This window comes from Tursiops truncatus, chromosome 14 (assembly GCF_011762595.2).
Source record: "Tursiops truncatus isolate mTurTru1 chromosome 14, mTurTru1.mat.Y, whole genome shotgun sequence".
NCBI lineage: Eukaryota > Metazoa > Chordata > Mammalia > Artiodactyla > Delphinidae > Tursiops > Tursiops truncatus.
In genome coordinates this window covers 42,297,413-42,323,928 of record NC_047047.1, presented here as the reverse complement: position 1 = coordinate 42,323,928, position 26,516 = coordinate 42,297,413, and the positions used below count along the sequence as shown (strand labels likewise).

General features: G+C 46.2%; 1 protein-coding gene across 6 annotated transcripts in view; it reads left to right on the top strand.

Moving 5' to 3' along the window:
* Nucleotides 1-684: 684 nt before the first annotated feature.
* Nucleotides 685-26,516, top strand: part of CCDC85A (coiled-coil domain containing 85A) — a 202,797-nt gene continuing 176,965 nt past the window's right edge. For 2 of the 6 annotated variants that reach the window (XM_019942532.3, XM_019942531.3), the window contains exons 1-2: nucleotides 709-1,721; nucleotides 10,464-11,457. In XM_019942532.3, the coding sequence (XP_019798091.2) occupies nucleotides 1,452-1,721; nucleotides 10,464-11,457 (1,264 nt within the window). In that variant the 5' untranslated portion in view covers nucleotides 709-1,451. Of the gene's footprint in view, nucleotides 1,722-10,463; nucleotides 11,458-26,516 lie in introns of all 6 variants that reach the window. The other 4 variants (XM_033838540.2, XM_033838542.2, XM_033838541.2 and 1 more) reach the window with 4 other exon arrangements.

Genomic DNA, 26,516 nt, shown 5'->3' with positions numbered 1-26,516 from the left:
GGCAGCCTGCGGCACAGAGGAAAATGAAAATCTCCTTGGCTGGCATTTCAGCTTGTCTAAGGGGCCGTGCTTTGCTCAGAGGGGAGATGACTGTGCTGACCTTAAAATCCAGGCTTCGGGAAGCAAGAGATGAAGGTTTTTGTTTTTCCCTTAATTAAGGCTTTGGTGTTTTTCAAACAAAAATAGAAAAGATTCAGAACCTCCCCTTAAGCTTCGTTACAAAGTCGGTTGATTTTTAGAAAAGATAAAGGCCTTGGGTGAGGGTAGGGGTGGATGGTCCCTAAAGAGTATTGCCCAGAAGCCTCTTTTTCCCCTTCTTAGAGTATAGGGGTTTTCTTAAACGTTCCTTCCCCAAAGCCCTCCCCCCTTGCTTTTGCCATCGACCTCTTCTTCCATTCTCCAAAGTACAGTCAGACGGTTACCCTTCAGGTCCTGCTACGCATCTTTCCTGAACCCCAATTTCGCAAAATACCTCGCAGCTGTTTCCCCTGCCCGGTGATGAGCCTGGCGTGCAGGGGGCGGAGGGAGCTGCTTCTGCCACACGGTGGCGCGCGCGCGCCTCCCAAAGACCGAGTGTCACAGCTTCTTATACTTCTCCACCCCCCCCACCCCCCACCGCCCCCCCCGACCCGCGCCCGGGCGCCCCACGGCCTTGCCCGGCGGGACAGCGCACAGCGCGCTTCGGGATCCCAGCGGGCGGGCGAGCGAGCGGCTGCCGCAGCTTGCAGCCCGCGCGGGAGGTGTGGCCGGCTGCGGGCTGCCCCGGCTTCAGGCTCCTCCTCTTGCCGGTCCAGCCCTTAAACGCCCCCCTCCCCCGCCCCCACCGCTCGGCGCTGCAAATCCTAGGCTTCCCCCAGCAGCCTGGGAGCGGCAGCGGGCGCAGCAAAGGCGGCAGGAGGAGCGCAGCCGGCCGGCCGCGCCAGTCCCTCGGGCAGCGGCGGCGGCGGCGCTGGATTAGCTCCCGAGGTGCCGCGGAGCCCGGCGCTCCCCGGCGGGGCTAGGAGAGGAGCGAAGCGGGGGCTGCAGCTGGGCAAGGGGGAGGAAAGTGAGCGTGTGTGAGTGCGTGTGTGCCAGAGTGTGGGGGGCGACAGGCTCGAATTAGGGCGGCAGAGAGGGCAGGGGAACCGGGGTGCGGTCCCCTAGGGTCTCCCGCGGCGGCGCCAGCTTCACGGCGCCCCTCACCATGGACTTGCGCGGAGTTGGAATGTGCCTTGGCCGCAGCGCGCGGGTGGCTGCCCGGCCCTGGGGGTGCGCGGGCGCGCGCACAGGGATGGCGAGGTAGGATGGCGGTCCAGCGCGACCCCTGCCGCCCCAACCCAGTGGCCCCCGGGCGGTGCAGCTGACTCGTTGGAGCGCACTGGGGTGTGGGCGGAGGCGGCCTAGCCGTGCCCGCGCCTTCGGCAGTTGCTTTGCCTCTTCCACCCACTCGCACCTGCCGTCTCGCGGATACCATGTCGAAGGCGGCCGGAGGCTCATCGGCGGCGGCTGCGGCGGCGGAAAGTTGTCCCCCAACCTCTGCCAGCCCGTCTGCGGCCACTGCCGTGGAGGACCTATCCAAAGTGTCGGACGAGGAGCTGCTGCAATGGAGCAAGGAGGAGCTGATCCGCTGCCTGCGGCGCGCGGAGGCGGAGAAGGTGAGCGCGATGCTGGACCACAGCAACCTCATCCGCGAGGTCAACCGTCGCCTGCAGCTGCACCTCGGCGAGATCCGCGGGCTCAAGGTGAGCGCCGGGCTCGGCAGGGCGGGGAGCCGGGCGCCCTGGGGAGGTGGGACCAGGCAAACTTTCCCCCCTTCCGTCAACAGGTGATCCCCCCCCAATTCTCCCTGTCAGCATCCCCTGCTCCCCTTCCCCAGCCCTTTGGAAACTTTTCCAAACTTTGTAGACGTTTGGTTCCCTCCTCTTCCCCCTATGGGGCGCACTAGCGTCGAGCTCGTGGTCCTCCGTGGCCGGAGGAGCGGGCGCCAAGGATGCTGAAAGGCTGGGAGGGGAGAGATGGGTACGCGGCTGCTTTAATTTTTCAGGAAGCCGGGAAAATCAGTGCTTTGGGGAGCCGGGTTACGGCCAGGCAGGGGAAAAAACGAGCGAAGGAGCGAGTCCAGAGCATCTTTGCCCTTGGGGATCCGTGATACGATATGGCCGCTCTGGCGCCACGACTTCTCCGTGGGGCAGAGGGTGAGGAAAGGGCGCCGATTCAGGGAAGTGGTGCTGGCGGGGCGCCCAGGGTGAAGCCGCGGCGCCACCCTCGTAACTGGGCTATGTCGCATGGTGCAGAGGAGCTTACCTCTTCTTTCACATTCTGTTTTCTACCTGCTCCGATGCTTTCCTTTTCCTCGAGTTCGGCTGGCGTCGTCTGGGGTGGCCTGACCGCCCCATTTACCCCCAATTTGATTATAATTTCGTCTAGCTGGGAGGGGAAGGGCAGAGGGTCTCAGTTTAGTAAGCACAGGGTTTTGAAAGTGTACCTTAAGTGCCATCCAGTCATGCTTTCCTTTGGAGCGAATCCTCCCTCTTTGCTCTTAGGGGGAAAAAAGAACAAAAGAAAAACAAAACAATAAAACCCCAACCCCTCACCAACTTTCTTTTCCCCTTGGAGTGTTCTGAGTGTGCCAGCAACGTGCCAGCCCGGCTGGCTGCAGCAGATGGGTGGCGGGGAACCGCCCTGACCGAGTGTACCGCAAAACTTCCTCTCCTCACCGCTTGCACTGGTGCCTCCTGGTATGCCTTCCTCTCATTGTTCTTTTTTTGTTTATAGGAAGCCAGACACAAACGAAATCGCTGCAGGGACCTCGGGGAGCAAATTCCCGCAGGCACATGCTGTTCTTGTCCCCATTCCACTCCCACCCCACTTCTCAGGCAGTAGACACTTTCTTAATTGCCTCAGCGGCTCCAGCCCTCGGATTCTGGGGCAAAGGGGAGTGGGAGGGGGAGAACTGCTAGATGCTCACCTGGGTGCTGGGCCCAGTGCAGGTGGAGAAGGCCCTCCCCTGAGGCTCCAGTTGACTGTCATATATAGTCCCTAGAGCAGATGCAGTTAGGAGGATCTCTTAGAAAAATCCCAAGCCTTACTCTCTCCTTTGGCTTAATTCGTTACTAACGGACTATTAAGTACCAGACTCTTGGATTAGAGGCAGGGCGGTGTAGGGGGAAGATCATCTCAGAGGTGGGTCTGCATCTAGAATCCTCATTTGGCCAGGAGGGTGAGCCTGGGTAATTTCTCAGAGCCTTATTTTACTCATCAATAAAATGCAAATCATAATAACCACCTCCTAGGGGGGTGTGACAATAAATTATAATTTAGGTGAAGGTTTAATTCTGGACTTGACTGCAAAAAATGGTAGTTATTGTCACCAGGAGATGATGCGTAAGTGTACGTAAAGCCATGCATCTCCTGGATCTGGGTTTCCGTGGCAAAGCTGGACACAAATATAGTTCGTAACCCTCCAATTTAATCTTCTTTCATGGCTTGAGCTATAATGCAACTTGGAAGAGTTTGTAATTAATTTCCTAGAGATTTTGATAGTATGGAGCATTGACATAAGAGCTTAGAAATACTTGGAAGTTCTTTTAGGTTGTGTGGATTGCCTGTGGGGGTCTGTGTGTGAGTGGTGTGGGGGAGGGGAGGACCGGGTCTTCATTCCAGTAACCTCATTTAGGGAAGTACCTATCAGGCCAGATAAGAGCGGTTACACCTCAAGTAAGAGTCTCCTTCTGGTCTAGATTCGTGACCTGGCATTAAAAGACTTTCCAGTCCACTTCCTTATCAAGTTCGGAAATGATGGGGGTTGGTTACTTTCTGATGCAGCCCCTTCTCCTCATTCCCATCATCCTGGGGCAGCCACATGGTGGCCCCTCCTAAGCCTCTGGCCAACTCTGAGGGGCAAGCCTTCTTCCTTCCCTTCCACGTATCGGCTCAGAGCTTCCCTAGGCACCATAGTGATCCATAAATGTGGTTGACTGAATAAGTGATAGTACATTTCACTTTATTTTTTTATTATTTTTTATTAGGGTATAGTTGCTTTACAATGTTGTGTTAGTTTCTACTGCACAGCCAAATGGATCAGCCATACGTGTACATATATTCCCTTACTTTTGGATTTTCCTCCCATTTAGGACACCACAGTGCATTAAGTAGAGTTTCCTCTATACAGTATGTTCCCATCAGTTGTCTATTTTATACATAGTATCAATAGTGAGACTTAGAGAACAAATGTATGGATACCAAGGGAGAAAAGGAAAGAGGTGGGGTGGGAGGAAATGGGAGATAACGATAGTACATTTAAAATTTATTTTCATTTAATTGGAAGGAAGGGATTTTCTTTCTTTCTTTTCTTTTTTTTTTTTTTTGCCTCTGTTGGTTTGGGACTCTCAGCTGAAGACTGTAAATTTAGGGTAATTAAGGCCATAACACTTTTCTTTCTTATGCCTCTTTCTGTGAGCTGCCTTTGAAATTGCATCTAAATATTTTCAAGGCTTCTAGGTGGTACTGTGGCTGTGGACATTGGGGAATGGGAGCATCGTTCTTTTCCTTTGAGGGGCCTGTGACTCTGTCCAAGCACTGGCTGACTTGTTTGTGTTTAAACATTTAGGAGGTAGTTCAGAGTGGGAAAGAGAAAGGTTTTGGAGTCTGACAATTTGGGTAGCTTGGGCAAATAACCTTTTTGAGCCTCCGTTTTCTCATCTGCTAAATGGGGATATTATTTCCACTTGAGGTGTGAAGATTAAATGATACATAGATGAAGAAACCCCAGTGAGGTTAAATAGCTTTCTTAAGGTCACACAGATATGAAATGTTCCACATAAGCTGATTTTCTTTTCTTTTGGCTAGTTGACATTCTCTGGTTAGAATGTGTCAGCCTAAAAGGGGTTGGAGAAAGGAGATTCCGGTTAGGGTGCTGCTGTTGAAAGGGATGGATTCCTGAGAACCATGTTCGTGCACTTCTGAGCATATACCAACACCCAGACTGCTCTGGCCTGGAATTTTCTGGGGGCGGGGGCGGGAATTGGGGGCAATTCAATCTCTATAGATTTTTTATCTGCAGCCCATTAATTTTCTTCCTCGCTCGCCAACACACCAATTCCCCATCCTGCAATGATGGAAAAATAACAAATTAAAACAATTCTTTAACCACAGTTATAGTACTTGAGAATCTTAGGTATGAAATTTGGGATGATATGAATTTCGGGTGATTATGGATTTAATCTTTTGAAAGCCCCCTTTAGACAGATGGGCAACATCTAGTAGCCTGCTGCAGTGTTAAAAAAGACACTGTTTTGAAAAAGACGGCCCAAGTCTTAAAGTGATAGATTTGAAAAAACTAGCTCACAAGGTTATTATCAAGCTGGTTGCTTAGCTGTTCATTAGAAGGCAGAGGAAATAGCTCATAATTGGAGAGTAAATAATATTTGCAAGAATAATAACAGAAAAAAAGGAACTGTGATAAAACTGAATGGGCTAATACACGCCCCTTCTACCCCAACTAGAGTTCTGAGAAGTACAGTTGACACTTGAAAACACAGGTTTGAACTGCACAGGTCCACTTTTACAGGGATATTTTCACTACTAAATACTGCAGTGCTACTATCCGCTGGTGGTTGAATCCATGATTGTGGATCTGGTGTAGGGAGGTCCGACTATAAGTTACATGGCTTTTCAACTTGGCCAAGTGTCAGCACCACTAATCCCCAGTTTGCTCAGGGGTCAACTGTATATATTTCACTCCATTTGGGAAGGAGCCCATGGTGGCACAAGTCCTATTTACTTCCCAGTTCTGGAGAAAACAGGAATAGTTGTAGGATACTCAAAGGGGATATTTTCACATGGAAATTCAGTTAGATGAAGAAGAACATGACGAACTTTCTATGAAATGGGAGGATTAAGCTAAATGTGGAAGAATTTTTGAAGCTGAGAATGATTTTTCTTTTAACATCTTTTTTTTTTTTTTTTTGCGGTACGCGGGCCTCTCACTGTTGTGGCCTCTCCCATTGCGGAGCACAGGCTCCGGACGCGCAGGCTCAGCGGCCATGGCTCACGGGCCCAGCTGCTCCGCAGCATGTGGGATTTTCCCGGACCGGGGCACGAACCCGTGTCCCCTGCATCGGCAGGCGGACTCTCAACCACTGCGCCACCAGGGAAGCCCTAACATCTTTATTGGAGTATAATTGCTTTACAACGGTGTGTTAGTTTCTGCATTATAACAAAGTGAATCAGCTCTACGTATACATATATCCCCATATCCCCTCTCTCTTGTGTCTCCCTCCCACCCTCCCTATCGCACCCCTCTAGGTGGTCACAAAGCACCAAGCTGATCTCCCTGTGCTATGCAGCTGCTTCCCCCTAGCTATCTGTTTTACATTTGGTAGTGTATATATGTCCATGCCACTCTCTCACTTTGTCCCAGATTACCCTTCCCCCTCCCCGTGTCCTCAAGTCCATTCTCTACATCTGCGTCTTTATTCCTGTCCTGCCCTTAGTTTCTTCAGAACCATTTTTTTTTAAATTCCGTATATATGTGTTAGCATACGGTATTTGTTTTTCTCCTTCTGACTTACTTCACTCTGTATGATGGATTCTAGGTCCATCCACCTCACTACAAATAACAATTTCATTTCTTTTTATGGCTGAGTAATATCCCATTGTATATATGTGCCACATCTTCTTTATCCATTCATCTGTCGATGGACACTTAGGTTGCTTCCATGTCCTGGCTATTGTGCTGCAGTGAACATTGTGGTACATGACTCTCTTTGAATTATGGTTTTCTCAGGGTATATGCCCAGTAGTGGGATTGCTGGGTCATATGGTAGTTCCATTTTTAGTTTTTTAAGGAACCTCCATACTGTTCTCCATAGAGGCTATATCAATTTACATTCCCACCAACAGTGCAAGAGGGTTCCCTTTTCTCCACACCCTCTCCAGCATTTATTGGTGTAGATTTTTTCATGATGGCCATTCTGACCAGTGTGAAGTGATACCACATTGTAGTTTTGATTTGCATTTCTCTAATGATTAGTGATGTTGAGTATCCTTTCATGTGTTTGTTGGCAATCTGTATATCTTCTTTGAAGAAATGTCTGGTTAGGTCTTCTGCCCATTTTTGGATTGGGTTGTTTGTTTTTTTGATATTGAGCTGCATGAGCTGTGAAGCTGAGAATGATTAATTTTGTTTAGCATTATTTTCTTGGAATATCCACAGCTTCTGATTTCCCATAAAGCACCAGTGTCAAGGAACAATTTATTCTCTTATTACTACAGACTCCAACACAGCAGGGCTAGCTGAAAACAACAATAAGAAATCTTTTCTCAGTAGCTAGAGCTGTATCCTGTTTTGGCCATAGGCCTAGCGCTTTAAAGGGCTGGTCAGTCCATAAACACATATTAAGCATTCATTGTATGCAACACATCAAGTCAAGTGGGTCAGTTATGCAAAGAAAGATATTGGAATGTACTCTGCCCTCCAGAAGCTAAGGTAATCTACATTAGAAAAGAAAGAAAGAAAAAAGAAGATGCCCAATGAGTGCTCTAAGGAGTGTGTCTTACAGGCATTGAGTAGTGAATGGGATACTTTAGTCATTTATTCACGCCTGGTGCTGCTGCACACCAGATGCTGTTCTAGGGCTGGTGGAGTCTTATCAGAGCAATCTGTCCTCCTAGGTAAGTCTATAGAAGGCAGAAGATAGTATTTTCTAGTTGGAAAGTTAGACCTAATCAGGGTTCATAATTAAATGGTTCGCAATTAGAGGGAGCAAAAGGTAGAAAGGCAGGAAGAAAGCCTTGTAGGCCTGGCCCAAGGGTTTATTCATTTACCTTGGCAAAGGGGAGGCAATGGGGGTTTAGGGGCAGGAGAGACACTACCTGCAGGGAGAGTTTTTGACGATCAGTCTGGCCAGAGAGAGCTTGGATTGGAGTGAGCAAGGGAAGTTAGGGGTTGGGGTAGACCAAGGCAGGGAGGCCCGCTGGAGGCTTTTGGAAACAGCCGGGCCTGAGGTCAGAGAGTGGCACTGAGAAGCAAAAGGACTAGATGGGCATTAGACACGAGGATTGGTGAGGCTAAGAGTTAGAATTGAGTTGAAAACTAAGCGGCACAGAGCCTCTTTCTCCTCAGGCCTTGAGAATCACTCCCACGTTAGGCCTCATGACTGCCAGGAGATTCCATCTTGGCAGATTCCAGGGTGGCCGCTGTTTTATGGTTTATTTCCTAGTCAATATCGGGGGAAGTGTTGGAATCAACCTGAGTTTGGGAGAATCAAGTCCCCTCTCTGAGTACCTCTAGGTCTGGATTGGATGAGTCACAAGACCAGAGATTTTCAGGCTTTGTGGAGTAAGGGAAATCTTAGGTAGCTGTCCCCTTTTCACCCCCCACCAAACTATGGCGCTTCAAGAAACAGCTACCCCCTTTACTATATGTGTGAATGGAGACTAAGTGGGGATTTCACAGTTAATTCTGAATTCCTTGGTTTCAGGTTTCTACAGTAGGGGTGCTGTGTTCTGGATGCACAGCTGTGAACAGAAGAGACGGGTCTCCATTCTCATGACTCTGGTCTAGTGAGGATGGAGACTTGACTGATAGACTCAACCATATGTGATTAGAAGTTGTAATGCAACAGAGGGGAAGTTGAAGGGCTCCTCGCAGAGCATAGATTAGTGGTCAGGGATGGCTTCTATGGGGAAGTGCCGTAAAGTGAGAAACAAAGATTGTGTAGAGGCTGGGGGAAGCTTTCCGAGTGAAAGAGCGGAAGGGCTTGTCCCTTGGGCCCTGAGGCCAGGCCAGCATGGGTGGGGCTCTGTGCATGATGGGGAGGGATGGTCTCACCTTGTCCACTGCCACCATGGGTAGCCGCCACCATCATCTCCCTCTCCCTGGACTAACCTTGTAGCCTCCTACCTGGTCTTCCAGCTTCCACCTTATCCTGTCTCTCTCTCTTCCAGTCACCCGCCTCCTTCCATCCCCCAGCCGTCTATTTTCTGCACAGAATGATGGTGCAGAATGAATCACATCATGTCTAGTCCTCTATCCTCAGCTTGCCAACAGTCCAGAGTCTTCCTGTGGCCGGCAAGGCCTTCATGTGGCTGATGAGGCCCACGTTATCTACCTAGCCCTGGTGCCCACCCACTTGCACCTCCCCTCCCAGACCTCCTTCCCAGCTCTGCACGCCCTTGCTCACTCCGCTTTAGGCCCACTGGCCTTGCTGCAACTTGAGCCACATCTGTCTTGGGGCTTTTACACTTGCCTTTCGCTCTGCCTGGGATCATCTTCCAGCAAATGTTTGCGCCTTTATTTCACCCAGGTCTTTGCTCAAATGTTTTCTTTTTCTGCAGAGGTGCCTTCTCTTAAAAGATAGTATTTTTTAGCCTGCTTTAGTCTTTTTCCCAGCACTTTTCACTCTATGACATTATGTTCTATACTTGCTTTTTTGTTAGTCTTCCCCACCAGAATGAAAGCCATAGGATGGCAAGGGCTTTGCTGCGTCCTCTGATCTGTCCCTAGCACCTGGACAGGTACCCGGCACATAATAGATGCTTACTAAATATTCATGAATGAATCACCGTTCATGCTGGAGAAGTAGGCCAGTTAAGAGGATTGGGGTCCTTTTGAGACTTAAAGGATTTTGCACTTTATCCTAAGGGCAGTGAGACCCTTTTAAGGGTTTGAAGCATGGGAGTGACGAGGTAAATTTCGGAGGTAGAGTTCAGGAGACGTGTTTGGCTCGGAACTGGGAGGTGAGGGAGAAGGAGGTGCCAGGCATAACCACAGGTTCTTATAAAGGGCGACAGGATGGGTGGAGGTGGCATTTGCTGAGAGGTGCGATTTGGGGGGAGGGGGGAGTTTGAATATCACACAAGAACCTGAGTTCCAGGTGAGCTGCCTGGGAGCCGTGCAGGGAGGATGGCAAGTAGGGTTGGATGGGCAGGACTGAAACGCCACCAGAGGACAGTTTGCTGCTCGCTCATGCAGGGGTTGGGGCTGCTTCTCCGGGTCGTGGCCTGAACACCTAGGCAGTGTTTGTCGTTTGCGCTGACGAAAGGCCTGTTGCCTCAGAGCTTGTTAAGCCTTTCGCAGATCACAAGCAGCCATCTTTCTTCCTTGAAGGTGGGGCAGGGAGCCTACTGATTTCCTGTTAATGAACTGGCTGCTCCCTAAAGACTGACTGGATGACCTTGGACAAGTGAAGCTTTGCGAGGTCCCGTTTCCCCGTCTGTAAAAGAACCATAATATCCCCTGAGGGTTTGGTGAGAAGTAGATGAGATAATGCAAGTAAAGCATGGGGCAGGGAGCAGAATCAATACCCATTATTGTTATTTTTTTGGACAGCTACACATCTGTAGCTTCCTCTCACCTTCTCCCTCCCTCCCCTATCATCACAGAGAATTCACCCCTTCCAGGCTCCCTGGCTCCCAGAAGTCTGAGCCTGGTGTCGCCTCCCACACATACCTGGCTTGAATGGCTGTATGTCTCTTTTCAGGATATTAACCAGAAACTCCAGGAGGACAACCAGGAACTGAGGGACCTCTGCTGTTTCCTGGATGACGACCGGCAGAAGGGCAAGAGGGTGTCCCGGGAGTGGCAGAGACTGGGCCGCTACACGGCGGGGGTGATGCACAAGGAAGTGGCCTTATACCTGCAGAAGCTGAAGGAGCTGGAGGTGAAGCAGGAGGAGGTGGTGAAGGAGAACATGGAGCTCAAGGAGCTCTGCGTGCTGCTGGACGAGGAGAAGGGCGCGGGCTGCGCGGGCAGCCGCTGCTCCATCGACAGCCAGGCCAGCCTCTGCCAGCTTGCCGCCACCACGGCGCCCTACGTGCGGGACGTGGGCGACGGCAGCAGCACTTCCAGCGCAGGCAGCACCGACAGCCCGGACCACAAGCATCACGCGAGCGGCGGCAGCCCGGAGCACCTGCAGAAGCCCCGGGCCGAGGGCAGCCCGGAGCACTCCAAGCACAGGAGCGCCAGCCCTGAGCATCTGCAGAAGCCCAGGGCCTCCGCGACCCCAGATCACCCCAAAGCCCTCAAAGGACCCAGCCCCGAGCACCACAAACCCTTGTGCAAGGGCAGCCCCGAACAGCAAAGGCACCCGCACGCGGGGAGCAGCCCCGAAACGCTGCCCAAGCACGTGCTGAGCGGGAGCCCGGAGCACTTACAGAAGCACAGGCCCGGGGGCAGCCCCGAGCACGCCAGGCACAGCGGAGGGAGCCCTGAGCATCTTCAGAAACACGCCGTCGGCGGGAGCCTGGAGCAGCTACCCAGAGCCCGGGGCACCAGCCCGGAGCACCTCAAACAGCATTACGGGGGGAGCCCCGATCACAAACACGTGGGCGGAGGCGGCGGTGGCGGTGGCGGCGGTGGCGGAGGCGGCGGCGGCGGCGGCGGCAGCGGCGGTGGCAGCAGGGAGGGCACCCTCCGAAGGCAGGCGCAAGAGGATCTGTCACCCCATCACCGGAATGTCTACAGTGGCATGAACGGTGGGTCAGTACGTGCTGGGGAACCGCTTTGCTGGGGCCACTGGGTAGAGAGTTATGAATGATGCAAGGCTTTGCGGCCATGTTAGAAACTGCAGGCGCTAGTGCGGAGGCGGGTTGGGGAGAGGAACACACGTTTGCCCCCAAATCATGATGTGTGTGTCTCCCCCTCCATTTGTTCTATTTTATGCAGTTACCAGGTGGCCTGGAGAATATTGGGGGGGAGGGGGCAGGGGAAGGAGAGGAACGATAATTCCGTGGAACCCTGAGTAGTCAGGGTGAGATTTGTGGGCATTGAAGATAAAAATAGAACCAATCTAAGATTTCTCTATCTTGAACATTTTCCTGCTTGTGTGCAGTTTCCTACAAGGGCTCTCTTGGAGCAGGTGACCAAAGGTTTTTGAGTCCAGCTAACAGCTTATGTGCAGAAAGAAATGAGTATTTATTATGAAAAACAATAACATTAAAAAAGAACTAGGGTGTCCTTAAACAGACTTGACGCTGGGTTGCCTGAATACCTGTAAATATGCCTTACTTTTCCTTGAGGATGTTCTCCATTGTGTTGGGGGCCTTAGCATGACTCTGTGACTTTCCTTTGCATCTGAAATGCATCAGATGATTTCTTTCCCTTTTCTTAAATATCTTTATTGGAGTATAATTGCTTTACAATGGTATGTCAGTTTCTGCTGTATAACAAAGTGAATCAGCTATACATATATCCCCATATCCCCTCCCTCTTGCGTATCCCTCCCACCCTCCCTATCCCACCCCTCTAGGTGGTCACAAAGCACCGAGCTGATCTCCCTGTGCTATGCGGCTGCTTCCCACTAGCCATCTATTTTACGTTTGGTAGTGGATATATGTCAGTGCTTGAGTAGCATGCCTTTTTACATGGCGAGTCATCTTTCTGGTTGTTTAAATATTCCCCTTTAAATGTACAGATGTGTTTGGACACTCCTTTGGTTTCCAAAGTGCAACATCCACTGCATTGGCTGAGGCAGCTCTAAACCGTTTGGAAGAGGTTTACTTTTCTGCATCTTTGTTATGAAACCACTTGAAACTCAAGAGAGGGAAAAAAAAAACTTAAAAGAATTGTGAGGGTCTTTTTTTTATGTCAGCTGTGGCCGAGTTAGAACTAAAACGATTGGTTTTATGAAGTGGGGTTTCTGCATCCAAAATATCTGGGGTTTTTCACTTTATTTGAAAGCTGCTCCGGAGGCTATGTGCAGTCAGCTCTGAGCAGTGCTGGAGGCCGCCAATTTTAGCAGTGACACGAAGGGGTAAATTTTCAATATTGTAGTTGGGGATTTACCTGTTGGATTCCATTTCACCCTCATCGTTTTCTCCTAGTGCTGAAAATTGACTCCTGAAGCTTGGCTTCTAATACGTCCAATGTTTTAAGCACAGATGGAACTAGAAAGAATGGGAAAGATCGGATGCTGTTGCTTTCTCTGTTACGTGCTGGGAGGTGAAAGCTGGGAGAAGCCAATTCACCTGTTGTGTTGAAGCCACCGGGCTGGCTGGGGCTTTTACTTTGGTGATGGCACCCTTCCCTCACTCTTTCCAGGAGATGCTGCCCTGATTGCTGTGGGCAGCCTCGGCTGTGCAGTTCTCACAAGAGATGAAAGTCATTTAAAAAGATATTTTGGTTGTGTTACCATCACAAGATGTGTCATCGGCCATGAAACTTGTCTTCAGGGGGTAATGTGTTAACAGGAAGGTAAAGTTAATGACTTTTCCACTTCTTGATTACTTTTTAATGAGCATGAGAAGTAAATGTGCACTATTTTGAGGAAACTTTTTATCTTGAACCAAAATAAAGATTACTTAAGGGCAGCTGGTTCACTTACAAAACGGTTCTTCTCCTTACAAAAAGGCTTACTTAAATAAAGAACTTCTCTAATTTAATGTGTGATTTAACTTATAAGAAGGGATGTTAGGTGCAATTTTTAAGCAATTCTTTGTGTAAAGTAAGGTCTGTCTCTAGATAGTGATGGCGTTAATCGTTGAATCTTATTGCCTGGGTTCAGATAAATTTCATGGTCAGGCAAATGGTTTTTTTAAATTTAACAATTTTATTCAGTTAAAAATTTGATGTAACATAGATGCATTGTTTAGAATGACACTGTAGTTTAATTCTTGTGTTTACTTCGGGTTTTCTCCTTCTTAAGTGACATCTTCTGACAGTGGATATCCTCACCAAAGTGTATTTGTAGTCCATTTGCATTGCATTTTTATTTCAATAATTAATTGGAAAATGAAGAGGCACGATGAGGTGTTTACGGATCATCAGCCTATAAACTTGGGCCCTGGTAGCTTGTATTTATCCTGCTGTTACAAATTAATTTTTGATATGGATAGTGAGACATGCTTTTTCATATTTTTAAATCCCCACACACTTGGGTTGAATTATTGTCTTATAAACAGATAGGAACCAGCAGCAAGGTAAATCCCAAACTGCAAATTTGCTGAGTCATTTACAGCATCCTTCTGTGTGGGGTTGGCGTGAGAGGTGAGTGTTTTGGATGAGCCCTTGAATGTTTCTGCATTAACAAAAAGCAGGTGAAAGTTGTGAGGGGCTGTCTTGTGCGTTTTGGGAGGCGTAGCAGCATCCCGGGCTCTACCCATAAGCAACCCCCAGTTGTGACAATTAAAAATGTCTCCAGATGCTACCAAATGTTCCTGGGGTAGGGAGTGGGCAAAACGGACTCTGATTCAAGATCACTGCTCTAGAGCAGCGTTTTTCAGCTTGGCTGCAGGCTAAAATCACTGGGCTGACTTTGAAAAAACACTGGTGCCTGGATCCCACACTCAGATGCACATTGAATTGGTCTGGTACTGGGCCTGGGCCCGTTGTAAAAAGAGCCCTTCAGGTGATTCTAATGAGCAGACCAGGTGGAAACCATTGGCCGAGGTGCGTGGTTGTTGGATAAGATGGGCTGGTGTGAGTGAAGCTCTCAAACACCCAAGCTTCCTCCGAAGAAGAAAGTTCTTCCTTTCCTTTGCTGAACTCCAGGACTGAGAAGGACTGACGCCAGCAGGTACTGGAAAACGTCACCCCTCTCAACCCCAGACCAAGGCTATCTGATAATGTACTTCTTCAGGGGTATGGGTTGAAAATTTGAGTTTTTGGTGGGTGGGATTATTTGGTTAATTCGGGGAAACTCTGGCATATGAGTCATTTAAGACGACCTTTTCAAGCCTTCACATCCCGCTGGACAAAGAAGCACAGGAGTTTGTAACCTATTTCCAGTGGATGTTTTTGGTGAATGTAGATGACGCGGCACCTGCAATCCTAACGAATATTTCCCACAAGAGAACCTGCATTTCAAATCTCCCAGTTTATAGGTTTTACCTTGAGTTTTAAGACGGCTTGTTATTCTCTGTTAATGAGTAAACGAAAGACGCTGATAACACAAAAATGGCCTTGTCTGCTAGGGGTGAGATAACCTATGTGTGGAAGAGCCCAGCAGAGTTTCTCTGAAGCAAGGCTGTCTGTGAATTAAGTAGTGGTGCACTACGGCATGAGTGATTGCTCTCATAAATCTTTTATTTTGCTTAGAGAAAGTCAGACCATCACTTATGAATGAATTTGGACAATAGAAATTGAATGTCTCTTGGGAGAAAAATGTCAGCAGTTAACAGTTATGGAAATGCTACAGAACTGATTTTAACTGAGGTCCTCTGAGTGTATTTTCTGTTGTGTGAGCTGACACGTAGATGGTTAAAGAACTAGATAGTAGTTTTTGGTCTTCAAGCTTCAGTATGGTAATTTGGTAGCCTTATATTCACTTTGATAGGACATCAATTTTAAGACGTTTTGGAAAAATCAATCGATTGTACTATACCTGTTTGTGCAAAGCATGTTGCATTCATCATAAGAATACATTTTGATTTAATGACATAGAATGCTTAATGTTGAAAATGTAGTTTGAGATATTGCAAAATATCTAAGAGGTGAACTATTATTGGAAAACCCAGATGGCTTAGAAAGGTAATTTCTAGTAGAATGTAAGGCTTTCAACTGCACTAGCAATAATAGCACAAAGCTATAAACATTCTTTAAATCTAGGGGACAATGTTAATCTTCTAAGGAGATTATCTCTATTATCTATATGCTGTGTGTGTGTATATATATTTCAGTAACTTTAATATTGCATGTGAACAATGCCAACTATTCAGTTGATTCTATTTAGCAAACAAATCTTCAAGTGCCTTGGAATTCAGTCACATAAGCCCGTTGATGCTGTGAAGCCGGAGGAATCCCATTCCCCTAATTATGGTTGAGCCCTTTAGACCCAGTTGAAATCAATTAAACATTTGCATTTGGGGATCCATTGCAGGTTTTCAGAAGATACACATAATAGAAAAAATACCATTGAGTTAGTAATGCCTTTATCTTTTCAACTGAAATAATTCAGAAAAAACCTAACTTAGAACAGAATTAGGGTGAGTATTCCATTTCGTCAGATAACGCATTTTCACAAGTGTCAAGTGAGTACAGAAGCGGTGATTTGCTCTAAGCCTCTAGGTTTACTCATAGTAATGATACCTTATTCTGGAGGCATCAGTGTAGTCAAGCTCCGCTGCTCAGAAATAAGAATGTGAAGCCAAACTTTGCAAAAAGCTTGAAAAAAAAGTTTTACTTGCATAGCACCATTGGGCCAGTGTGCTGCACTTTATGGACCTAGGCTCTAAAATTTCTCATTTTAGCCGCTTCTGATGTTGAGAAACTCTGAAGCTAGATAGAACTGTGAGTCCCTACATTAAATGGCCCCAGGTGGCTTTTTTTTTTTTTTTTTCCCAGTATCTACTTTTAATAGATTTTCAGTCACTTCTAGTACCAGCATGCTTCCGCAATATTCCTTGCTGCCCTCACCCGGCCTGGCTTTAACATCATATCCTCATCGTTTCTGATTTCTGCTCTGCTCTTTCTAATGGATAATCTAATGTGATTATCCATTTCCCTTGGGAAAATGGATAATCACACTGATTAGGACTGTGTTGAAAATAAGAGTAAGTGACCTTGAAGTATCCTTCTGTGAGTAAAGTGCATGAGCTTTTGCGCACGGTACATGTGTCATGCATCTATCGGTTTTTTGGGCTGAAAAAGTTTTTGCTTGTTTTCTGGGTCTTGACTGTATTTCAGATAATTGAAGTATTTCTGTAATACAGGTGTCCCCTGCTTTACAAAAGTTTGCTTTACCAAGGACCTACCTTTGTACCTGTTTTCACTAACTGAAAGAAATCTAAAGCGGATTTTCAATTTTATGAAAAAGGTGAAAAGCAAAAAATAGCGTTCAGCATTTGTTTTGCAGTGAACCCCTGTAGAGGCAGTGGATCCCCCGAGCAGGGAGAGTGGCACTGCCAAGTTCCTTCCCCGGGAACCACACTTAGCTTCAGGCCACCGTAGCTTTAAACTGTCTATGAGCATCTGTGCTTTATCTCCATTTCCTTTGTGCATCTGTTAGCCAGATGTGTCCTAAGGTAATTGCTGCTTCACTTTATCCCATTTCGGCTTACGAAAGGTTTCATAGGAATGCTCTCCTTCCGGTGCACTGGGGAACCTGTGTAACAGCTCAGTTATTTTTGCTTCTTGGGTACTTTGGAACAATCAGGTTGGCCTTAATACTACTTTAATGCATACTGTTTCTGGTAAGCTTTGTGTACATTTGAAGAAAAATACTTATTTTTGAATTTGATTCTGGGAGATATTAAGAATAGTTTCATTTTCTGAAATGGGCTGATTTTCAAGGGTTCTAGGAAATTACAGATTCAGCATCGAGAGTAGGCCATGGGGCACTTGCGAATACAGACATGAAATCTCAGCTCTAGTTTATACGTCTCTAATCAAGTTACTGCTGTTCCTGACATAAACTGCCTTCTCTTTAGAGTGTCATTCAAGAGTTTCCAATAGAAAGAGTGGCTCCTCTTTCTGAGACCAGGGATTCTTCAGCAGCAGAGAAGCAGAAGAGGTGTTTAGAAATGACAAAATGGCAGAGGAACAGTAGCTTGCTTTATCATCTTTATAAAGGCAATACTAGTTTGTCCTTAAGATAAGACAATGACTGGGTTATTCACACACAGTTGGGTCCTTTACAGTTTTCGTGTAACAAAGAGTTAAATGTATTATAGAGCTACTGTACTTGAATCGTTATGGAAGGGTACAAAAAGTCTTGGGATTTGGTCTTGGCCCTGGATTGAAATTAGGCACATATTCAATCACAGATAAAGGAAAACTTCGGGAATGATATTTTAGTTTTTTCCTTCTTCAGATCCTTAGTTATTTAGTCCTTCTGTGGGCTTTTCTATGAGACAGGATATGTTATGGAGAAAGGCTGGGTTGGGTGATTGCTCTAAATCTGTATTTCAGTTACTTGCTTCTCTCTCACGTACTGAGTGTTCTTGTACGCATATTTCATCAATTATTAAATGCCTTGAAGACATTGAATGCCTTCATTTCAATTTCAGCTATATAAAGCAAAGTGGATCCTTACATTTAAAAATCTTGCAGACAAAATATTTATAGCCCCATTTTTGCCTACTGCTATGGTTGAGGGATAGAATGTTCTGGTTACCTTTTGATGATCAGAACTTCAAAGGCAGTCTCTGATGCTTCCTGAGTGAGTTGGTTTTTCTAGTCAGGTACATTCCTTCTTGATGATAAAGAAAGGTCTTCTGAAAGGTCTTCTCATCTTTCTTCCAATTATTGAGGGGTCTTTTGGCTTTCAGGGGCAACCCCTGATCTGGATGGTGTGCAGCTACAGCTTCCTGAGTGTCCTTAATTGCTAGTTGTTTCAAAAAGGTTAAAAAGCATGAATTGCATTTGGGTGCATTGGGGGGCATAGATACATGAGTATGTATATATTTATTTTATTTGGTTAATTGAGAATGTCTATTTTTTTATTTTATTTTATTATTTTTTTTTTTTTTGCGGTACGCGGGCCTCTCACTGCTGTAGCCTCTCCCGTTGCGGAGCACAGGCTCCGGACACGCAGGCTCAGCGGCCATGGCTCACGGGCCCAGCCGCTCTGCGGCATGTGGGATCTTCCCGGACCGGGGCACGAACCCGCGTCCCCTGCATCGGCAGGTGGACTCTCAACCACTGCGCCACCAGGGAAGCCCGAGAATGTCTATTTTAACGCTAAGAAATCAGGGCACTTTCAATCATAACACTTGGAGCTGTAAAGTCCTCTACATTTTATGCACTTCAACCTTCCCATTTTCTGATTGAGAACATTGACTTCCAGAGATGTTCAGTGAATTACCCAAGGCCAATTGCCAGTTAGTAGAGGACTAGAGTCCTGCTGACTCCCAGGGCAAGGTGTCATTTTTATACAGAAGACATTTAATCTTCCAGACTTTCAAGGCACTTGATGTAGGGGTAATGTTAACAGTAAAGACCCTAAATGGAATAGGGACCCGGTCTTGCCCCATTCCTGTTGGAAATTCCAGAAAACCAGCGACCTGCAATGATGAGTGAGACAGGGTGCATGTCAGTAGACTCGGGCTTAGAGAGGTTCCAGAGAAGAGCTGGAGGTGCAGGAGGGGAGCTGGGATCTGTTGCCTGGGAGTCTCTCATTCGGTTAGACGGGGTCCACTTGTTCACAGCTGGATGATCAAGTCTTGAGATGCACTCTTGGTGGAAGGAGTATTCCTGCTCTTGGCCTGAGAGGCCAACAGCCCTCCTGCCCTTCTTCCTCCCACACGGACTCTCCCCACCCCAAGACCACACTCCTCCAGATAACCAGCCTTGTGACGATCGGTTGACCTTAGTCGCATTCTCACCCATCCGCTTGTCTTCATAGCCAAAAGGTTCTGTCTGGAGAAGTGTCAGCTTCTGGAGCACAAGAAACAGAAGGAAAGACCAGGAGCAAGGGGATGTGCCAGATGGCAACACCAACTGCTCTCAAGGAGTTGTGTTTTTTTAATAACTCAGCTTACTGCAAACAAAACTAATTAAGCCCGTTATTCTGATTTATGCTACTATAGGCAGAAGTAAAGTACACTTACGTTACACTTTTGATGGCATTTAAAAGGTCAGAATATCTGAGTTGCAAATTTCTGTTCCAAGCAGCCTGCTCTGTTTGAACCACTCTTGAGAATTCAAATTAACCGTGCTCATGAATTCAGCATCTTTTCGATTTTCCTGGACAGCAAGCGCCAGTTCACCCGTTCACCTAAACAGAGTAATAAGACCCTGAAAGACAAGTCATTTAGTCATATCTGCCGATGATGGATTCCATGTGACTCACAGGAAAGGGAGGTGAGAGTCAGCTTACGGGAAGGAGGAGAGAGAGTGAAAATAGCAGACAGGGGCTGTGTAAGGGGGATGCCATAAAGAATTTCAAAGGGTCTATTTGGTAGTGCCCCTTGTTGCCAATGGGCACCTGTCTTATGTCGACTGCTAGGGCCAGCTGCCTCATTGTTACAGGGCCCAACCAGAATCGCCCTGGTTATGGAGCCGTCGGGGGAGAACTGGCTGAGTTTAGCTGCTTATTGTACATATGAGAGTACTTCGGAAGAGAGTACCTTTACAGTTATGATCAGTTAGGGGTCTAGAAATAAACATTATCCAGGTGGTTTGCCATGAATAGCCCCTCAGTATAGTGACTTTCATGAGAAACAGTTAGGAACCAAGCTTTTCAAAATCTGTGGAAGAACAGGCTTGAAAATTGCTTATTTTTACAGTATCCCTTGAGCTCTTAAATGAAGGCCAATACTTAGTCCTTCTTACTTTCAAACTATATGCCACATGGTTTTCACCCTTAATTTATTTGCCTTTTTCCTGTTGCAATCTCAGAATTGCCCACTTCGGATTTTATTGGCCTAGCACTTGAATCTGTCTTTGATGGAAACGTTGTTCTTGCCAGAGTTCTATACAGCCATGTGTACAACAGGCATTCATTGAAAAAAGAAAGCTAGGCTAGTACTATTACACCTATTCACAAGGCATAGCTAGTTATTTTTACGTTTGTAGGTATCTGTGGAATTTCACCCATATGTTGAAGTAATATGTAGATACCCATCCTTAAGTCGGCATATGGCATCTAAGCTTCATTTATAGCTTTAAAACAATGAAACAATTTTATAAACATCCTTTAGCCAAATTCTGTTTTAATTGTGAGTAAAAGTGGTATTTATTTAACACGTATTTCAAAACAGTTAAAAAATAATCACATTTGTTTCATGGAGTTACAGTGTGTTGCCCTAACTTCATAAAGGGCATCATGGCACACTTGCCCAGCTGGAGATTCGGGTACAGAATTGGCTCTGCCACTTTCGAGGTCATACTTTGCTGTGTGACCTTTAGCACACCACCCACTTCTGCAGGCAAAATAAATTTATCCCTCAAGTAAGGGGCTTGGAATAGAGTTTTTCTAAGTCAGTAGTCTCAGAATTTGGATTTCACAGGTATATAAAACCTGAGAATAAATGTGGAATTGCCAACTTTTTACTTTTGTTAGGTATGGACTGTTAAATAATCATCTATTAACACCATCATTTCCTAAAACATCGTTTGAATATTTAGAAGCAAATATATATTTACTAAAGGGCAGTTTTTCTCCCTCACGTTGTGCTGATACAGCTCTATATCTCTAATAAACTTTTTTTGAGTAATAACATACAGCCCAGGGTTCAGATTCCACAACACAATGCAAAGTGCGTTTCTGTGTGTCCAGCATGTTTTGGGACTTAATTTTTATCCCAGACATCAGAGAAAATCTAGTTCCACACAGCTTGGCGTGTTGATAAACATAGAACCCGCAGTGTTCATTACACTTAGGCAGGGTCTGGACGAACCGATGGAAACCAGGAACCACAACCCACGTACCATTTCCAGCTTCTTGCCCCTCCTCTCACAAGGACAGCCTGGAGGTCTGATCAGCTTGGACTGGGGGCTCCTCTCCCTGCTTGCCACCCCACCTGCCTTCCTCCAGAGTTTGTGCAGCTGGGCCTGAGCTCCTAACAGACCAGTGAGGATGTTATCCGGGAGGGATTCTGGGCTCAGGTGGAGGGTTCACTGTGCATGGTACGACCTGAGAACCATGGCGCTGAATGCTTCCCTGCACCACTGTGCTTTCTCGGGAACTTGTCGGGGTTGCAGCAGTTCACCTAGCGATGTCCAAGTAGACCCAGTCCCCTTTGACGTAGCCACAGTGATGATTGAACACCTCATGGGTGACAGGGGAGCTAAAGAGGCTAGAGCGGAGGTGACTTGGGATTCGTGGAGTCCTGAAGTGTGATTTCTTCTGTTTGGGCAGGTCTCAGATGGCAGGCTACGGATGGGCTGGCCACGTGTGAAACGTGCATCTGGTTTCTTATTTTCCCCCGTCTTAGTGGGACAGTGCTCTGGAAACTCAGAGCGAAGGATTTTACTTTCTACTCCATTGCAGGCTAGATGTTCTCAAGTCGCTTTGCCACCTTTGTACCGAATGGGAGAGTATGGCTTATCAACTCAAGTTCGGTAGAGAGTAAGGCAGTGTCACCAGGCTGTTCGTGCACTTTTGTTATGTCCCATCCAACCAGATTTTGGTCATCTTTTCCAGGAACCTTGGGGCAGATGAAGAGCCATTCTCTCCGTTCTTTGGCCCTTTAATCCTATAACTTTATAGCTTGAGCTTGAACGACTTTGGAGTGAGGCTCTTCAGTGAAACTGGGAGGGTACAGCACCATTAACCGAAGGGAAGGCACAATTTCCTTGTAAATCTTTGCCTTGACTCATCAGGCAGCCACGCATTCTAAACAACGTCGGGGATGTTAGAGATTTATTACGACCAAGGCTAATCAGAGTGTGTCCTGAGATAAACAGCATAGTAAAACAAACATAAATGATAGTTGGGAGAAGCATAAGCTGGTAAAAGACTCAAGGGTGTAGGTGGTAGTAGAAAACAAAATTCTGCTTGCGTTTCACTTGCTTCGTATAAATGTCTGTACTGTCTCATGTAGATGAGTGACTATTGAGAATAATGTATAAACATACGTATTTATTCGACAAGTGTTTGTGCGTCCCATGGGGGTGCAGCCTGGGGATACCCTCTATAAGGTAGAGCAGAAAAGTGAGCCACAGGCCCTTCATACTAGTTCACGGTCCGCTGTATCCGTGGGAGGAGGTGGGTAACAGAGAAGGTGTACAGTTAACAGCCAAAGGGATGGAATGAGCTATTGGTGCTCTGGGCCTTTGTGGGCCTGGGAGATGGCCGTTCAAGGGAGCCCTGTTGTCAGGTTGAGTCTCGGGAGGAGTTGGATTTGGATTCGTTGGCAGCAGGGGTGAGGATGTCTGGGAGAGATGGCATGAGATGGAAATGAGCAGACAGTATTGAGGAGCCATGAGGATGTGAGTAGGTCTGTGCTGGATATCTTTGTTAGGTCGTGGCAGATGATTTTGCAAAGTGGGTAGAGGCTAGATTACATAGGATACTAAATGCTTTCCAAGAGTGTTTCCTAATAGCGACATTAATTTCTCATATGGGGAGGAAGGTAAAATGTTTTCAATTGTTTAGACCTTGTGGTTAAACTAAGTGGACTAGGGAAGGTAGTTCCTTAGCATTTAAAAAGAAAAAACCCCTTGTAGGATTTTATAACTCAGTTTAATTTTAATGGTTTGTTCCTTTTCTTAAGGGTTCCTGAACTAAGAATTTTTACAGTGATCTGGGTTTCAGGGCTTTATGTGCCCAGATTTATACTATCATTTAATTCTCCAATTATTTTATTTTTCTAGCAAAGACTATGGTGAATTACTGTTCTTTAGTGGGAGAGTTTTACAACGAGGGTCATCAGTTAAGAAAACCCCTCTTCTGACTAATATCTTTTGGGTCAGTAATAAAGATGTTATAAGGTTTTGGGGAAAACATGGCTTAGTTGCCCAGAAGGCGGGCATATACTGCCAAGTGGAAATCAGTAAATTAATTCTGTCAAAACACTAAAGTGAGAAAAATAATGTTGGAACCTGTTGACCTTTGGGTTGGTCTAATGTAGAAAAATTAACCTAGTTTGTCCTTTACATTTCATTCATTCTGATGTTTTCCTGCTTCAGTGTTTTGGTCTCATTTTAGCCCATGATGCTGTAGATTAAGTCTCAGATGGTTTTTCAAACGGTGCTCCACTGAGCCCTAGAGGAGGGTGGGTGCGGGGCACAGGCCAGGCTCTGCCACCCCCTTCAGACCACCACAGGCACCCTTCAGACCACCACAGGCACCCTTCAGCTGGGGCAGCTCTGCATTTAACTGGTTTGTTCACACTTCTGTTTAAGCTTCTACTGCCACAAAGGTGACTTTTTACAAAGTTTGAAAACCCCTGGTCTAACCCAGAGACGCCAGAAGAAGCAAACATTTGGATACATGAGCTGGGTTTCTGGACCAGTGAATAGATGGTCCCAGATAACACCATTTCTTGATTCTTCTTGTCACCAAGGATGTGTACTTGGCCTCAGCTGTGATGATAGGCATGTTGTGAAAACACACAATCAGCTTAATTCATAGGCGTGGGGATTGTCTTTTTCAGAGGTAGACGTTTAAATTCGTGCATCTTTGAAAACTTTCACCTTCAGGGTCTCCTCCTTTAGTCTCCACCATCTGTTCTTTATTTTGTGATGCCGTCTGGGACTGGAGAGCAAACAAAAGATAAATTCTTTAAAGGAAACCAAGCTTTTGTTAACCTCTGCTTAGAGCTGCTAAGGTACTGATCATTTTGAATGGTTTTCATAGAAGTGACAAACTTTTCTAGAGAAATTTAGCTTAATGGTTATCCTTGAATCCATCAACACACAGCTTTCTTCAGTGTGAATCTCCCCTTTTTCCTTTCTTTACTATGGAACTATGTGGGCAGAATTTACGTTTTATTAGCTTAATTAGATAAATATGATCTTTATTGTTACATCAGTGGGTTGAATTTGAGTTTTGGGGTCGTTTAGTTGCCCGTCTGCCTCAATTCTGAGTTCTGATCGGAAGATTTATTTATTTAAAAGCCAGCTTTTAGTGGTATTCAGGATACTACATGATATTAGCTCAGAAAGAAAAGATAAATGGCTCATTTTATCTATAAAATGAAGCTTTGTTCTAGGTCTCTGCTCTCTCTTACACGCGCATGCTTTCTCCCAAACATAGACCTTACCTGTACCAACACCAATATCGTTAACTCACTGAAGATGCAGCTTCACTGCAGCGGAGCATTTTGAAACAGCGGTACATGTTACAGCAACACAGGATCCTTTGCTTCCCTGTAGTCATGACTTGTGGAATCCTGGGTTCATATAAATCAAGAAGAGCCCGGTGTGATGACTGGAAACTCAGAATTTATTGGGCCCGTCATGAGCCACTTGCCATGGGGTCAAGCAATGTCTTGAACCCAGCTTGACTCAGAGAAGCTTTCAGAGTGACTTTATACGCTTCAGGATAATAATTTCAAGCTTCCACCTCATTCTCCTCCTCCAGGGTCACCCGGTACATGTGATAAAACGGAGGTGGGGGAGGAGGGGATATTATCAGGAGAGCTGGTGGTAAGGATGTGTCCTCCCATCTCCTTGTAAACTCTTGGCACGTCGTGGTCTTCAGCATTTTCTCATAAATACCAAAGAAACCAGAATTTCCTGCTGTACCCTGTATGGAATCTCAGAAATGCCCGTTTGTAGTGTGGACAGGAGACAGCAGGCATTCTTCACCTGTCTCAAGGGCTTCCTGTGTGTGCAGGCCTGGGGCCAAACTCAGGCAGAAAGGAAAGGAATGGAAGGAATCCTTCGGCCGTGGTGTCAATGTCTGCCCATTCTGAGCCATCCTTCTCTGAGCAGATCACAGAATGGTGGCAGATTTGAATTTGCTCTCGGAGTTCATATTCAAGTCGTCTTTCATATACTCAGTCTTGATATGATCATTTATATCATAGCTTCCTCTACAGATGGCTGTGGTGCAGTGATTTCACAGAAGGTAAATAGAATGCTAATTTGTTGAAGGCAACCTATTTGAAAGTAAACATTCTTGTGGAGTCTCATGTGCCTTCTTTTCTCTGCTCCTTATAAAGAGAATGAAAACAACAGACAAACAAAACCCTAGTCACTTACAAAAAGATTAATTTAGGCATGGGTGCTATTTGGTAAAAATTAGAGATGCAAATAGGAGTCTGTTTGTTTTTCTTCCAGAAGTAAATGTTGACTTGTATGCAAAACTTCCTACTTCGTAGTTTAAATGAGAGTGGCCTTTTTTGTTCGTCTGTTTAATACTTTCATTTTTGGCAAAGGTTTTATTCTATAGTGGATTACAATGAACTAGCTGTACTGGTCAGTCTCCAGCAGAGATAGAAACTTGGGAGAATTTGTCATTTCTGTTTTAGAGACTTAACAATTTACATTAGTTTTAAGACCTAAGCGAATTTAGGTTGTGGTTTTGTCTTTGTGGAGATGCCAAAATACAGTTTAAAGGAAGATTAGACAAATCATCTATTGAAATGGTTGTTTATCCATCCATTCATTTATACACTTATCTTTTATTGAGCTACTATTATGTACTAGACTATGTGCTCACCTTTTATTCCCCAACTGAGTTCCTGCTCTGCTTTACAGACCATGGATTCCAGGCCTGGTGCTTGAACTCATATTTGTGACTTCCATACTTACTGGCCCTTGACTTTGAATGTTATCACCATGGCTTTTGGTGTTAGAATGTGGACCTTAAAATCCATTGGAGATTTAAAACTAAAGCAAATCCTAGAGTGTTCTTCAGGAATTTTGGGGGGAGTTTCTCAGACTTATCTAGAGCTGACTCTTGCCTAATGTCATCTAAGGAAAAGCAGCAACAAAAGCTAGTGTGGTGCGGGGTGGCGATAGTAAGGTGGTCTGAACCACTGACTGTGCTCTTTGAAAGTGGCCATCACCAAGCGCACATCCCTTTGCCTCCATAGAATCTACATACTACATGAGGCGTTGCAAACTAATGGTCTTAGGACCAAATCCAGTGACAATCATGTTTTACTTGGCCCACACATTCTTCTGCCAATTGGAAAAGTCATGTACAAATCTAGGTTTCTGACTTCAGAGAGGGTCTTCTGACACTGGTGCTGTGTCAGCGGGA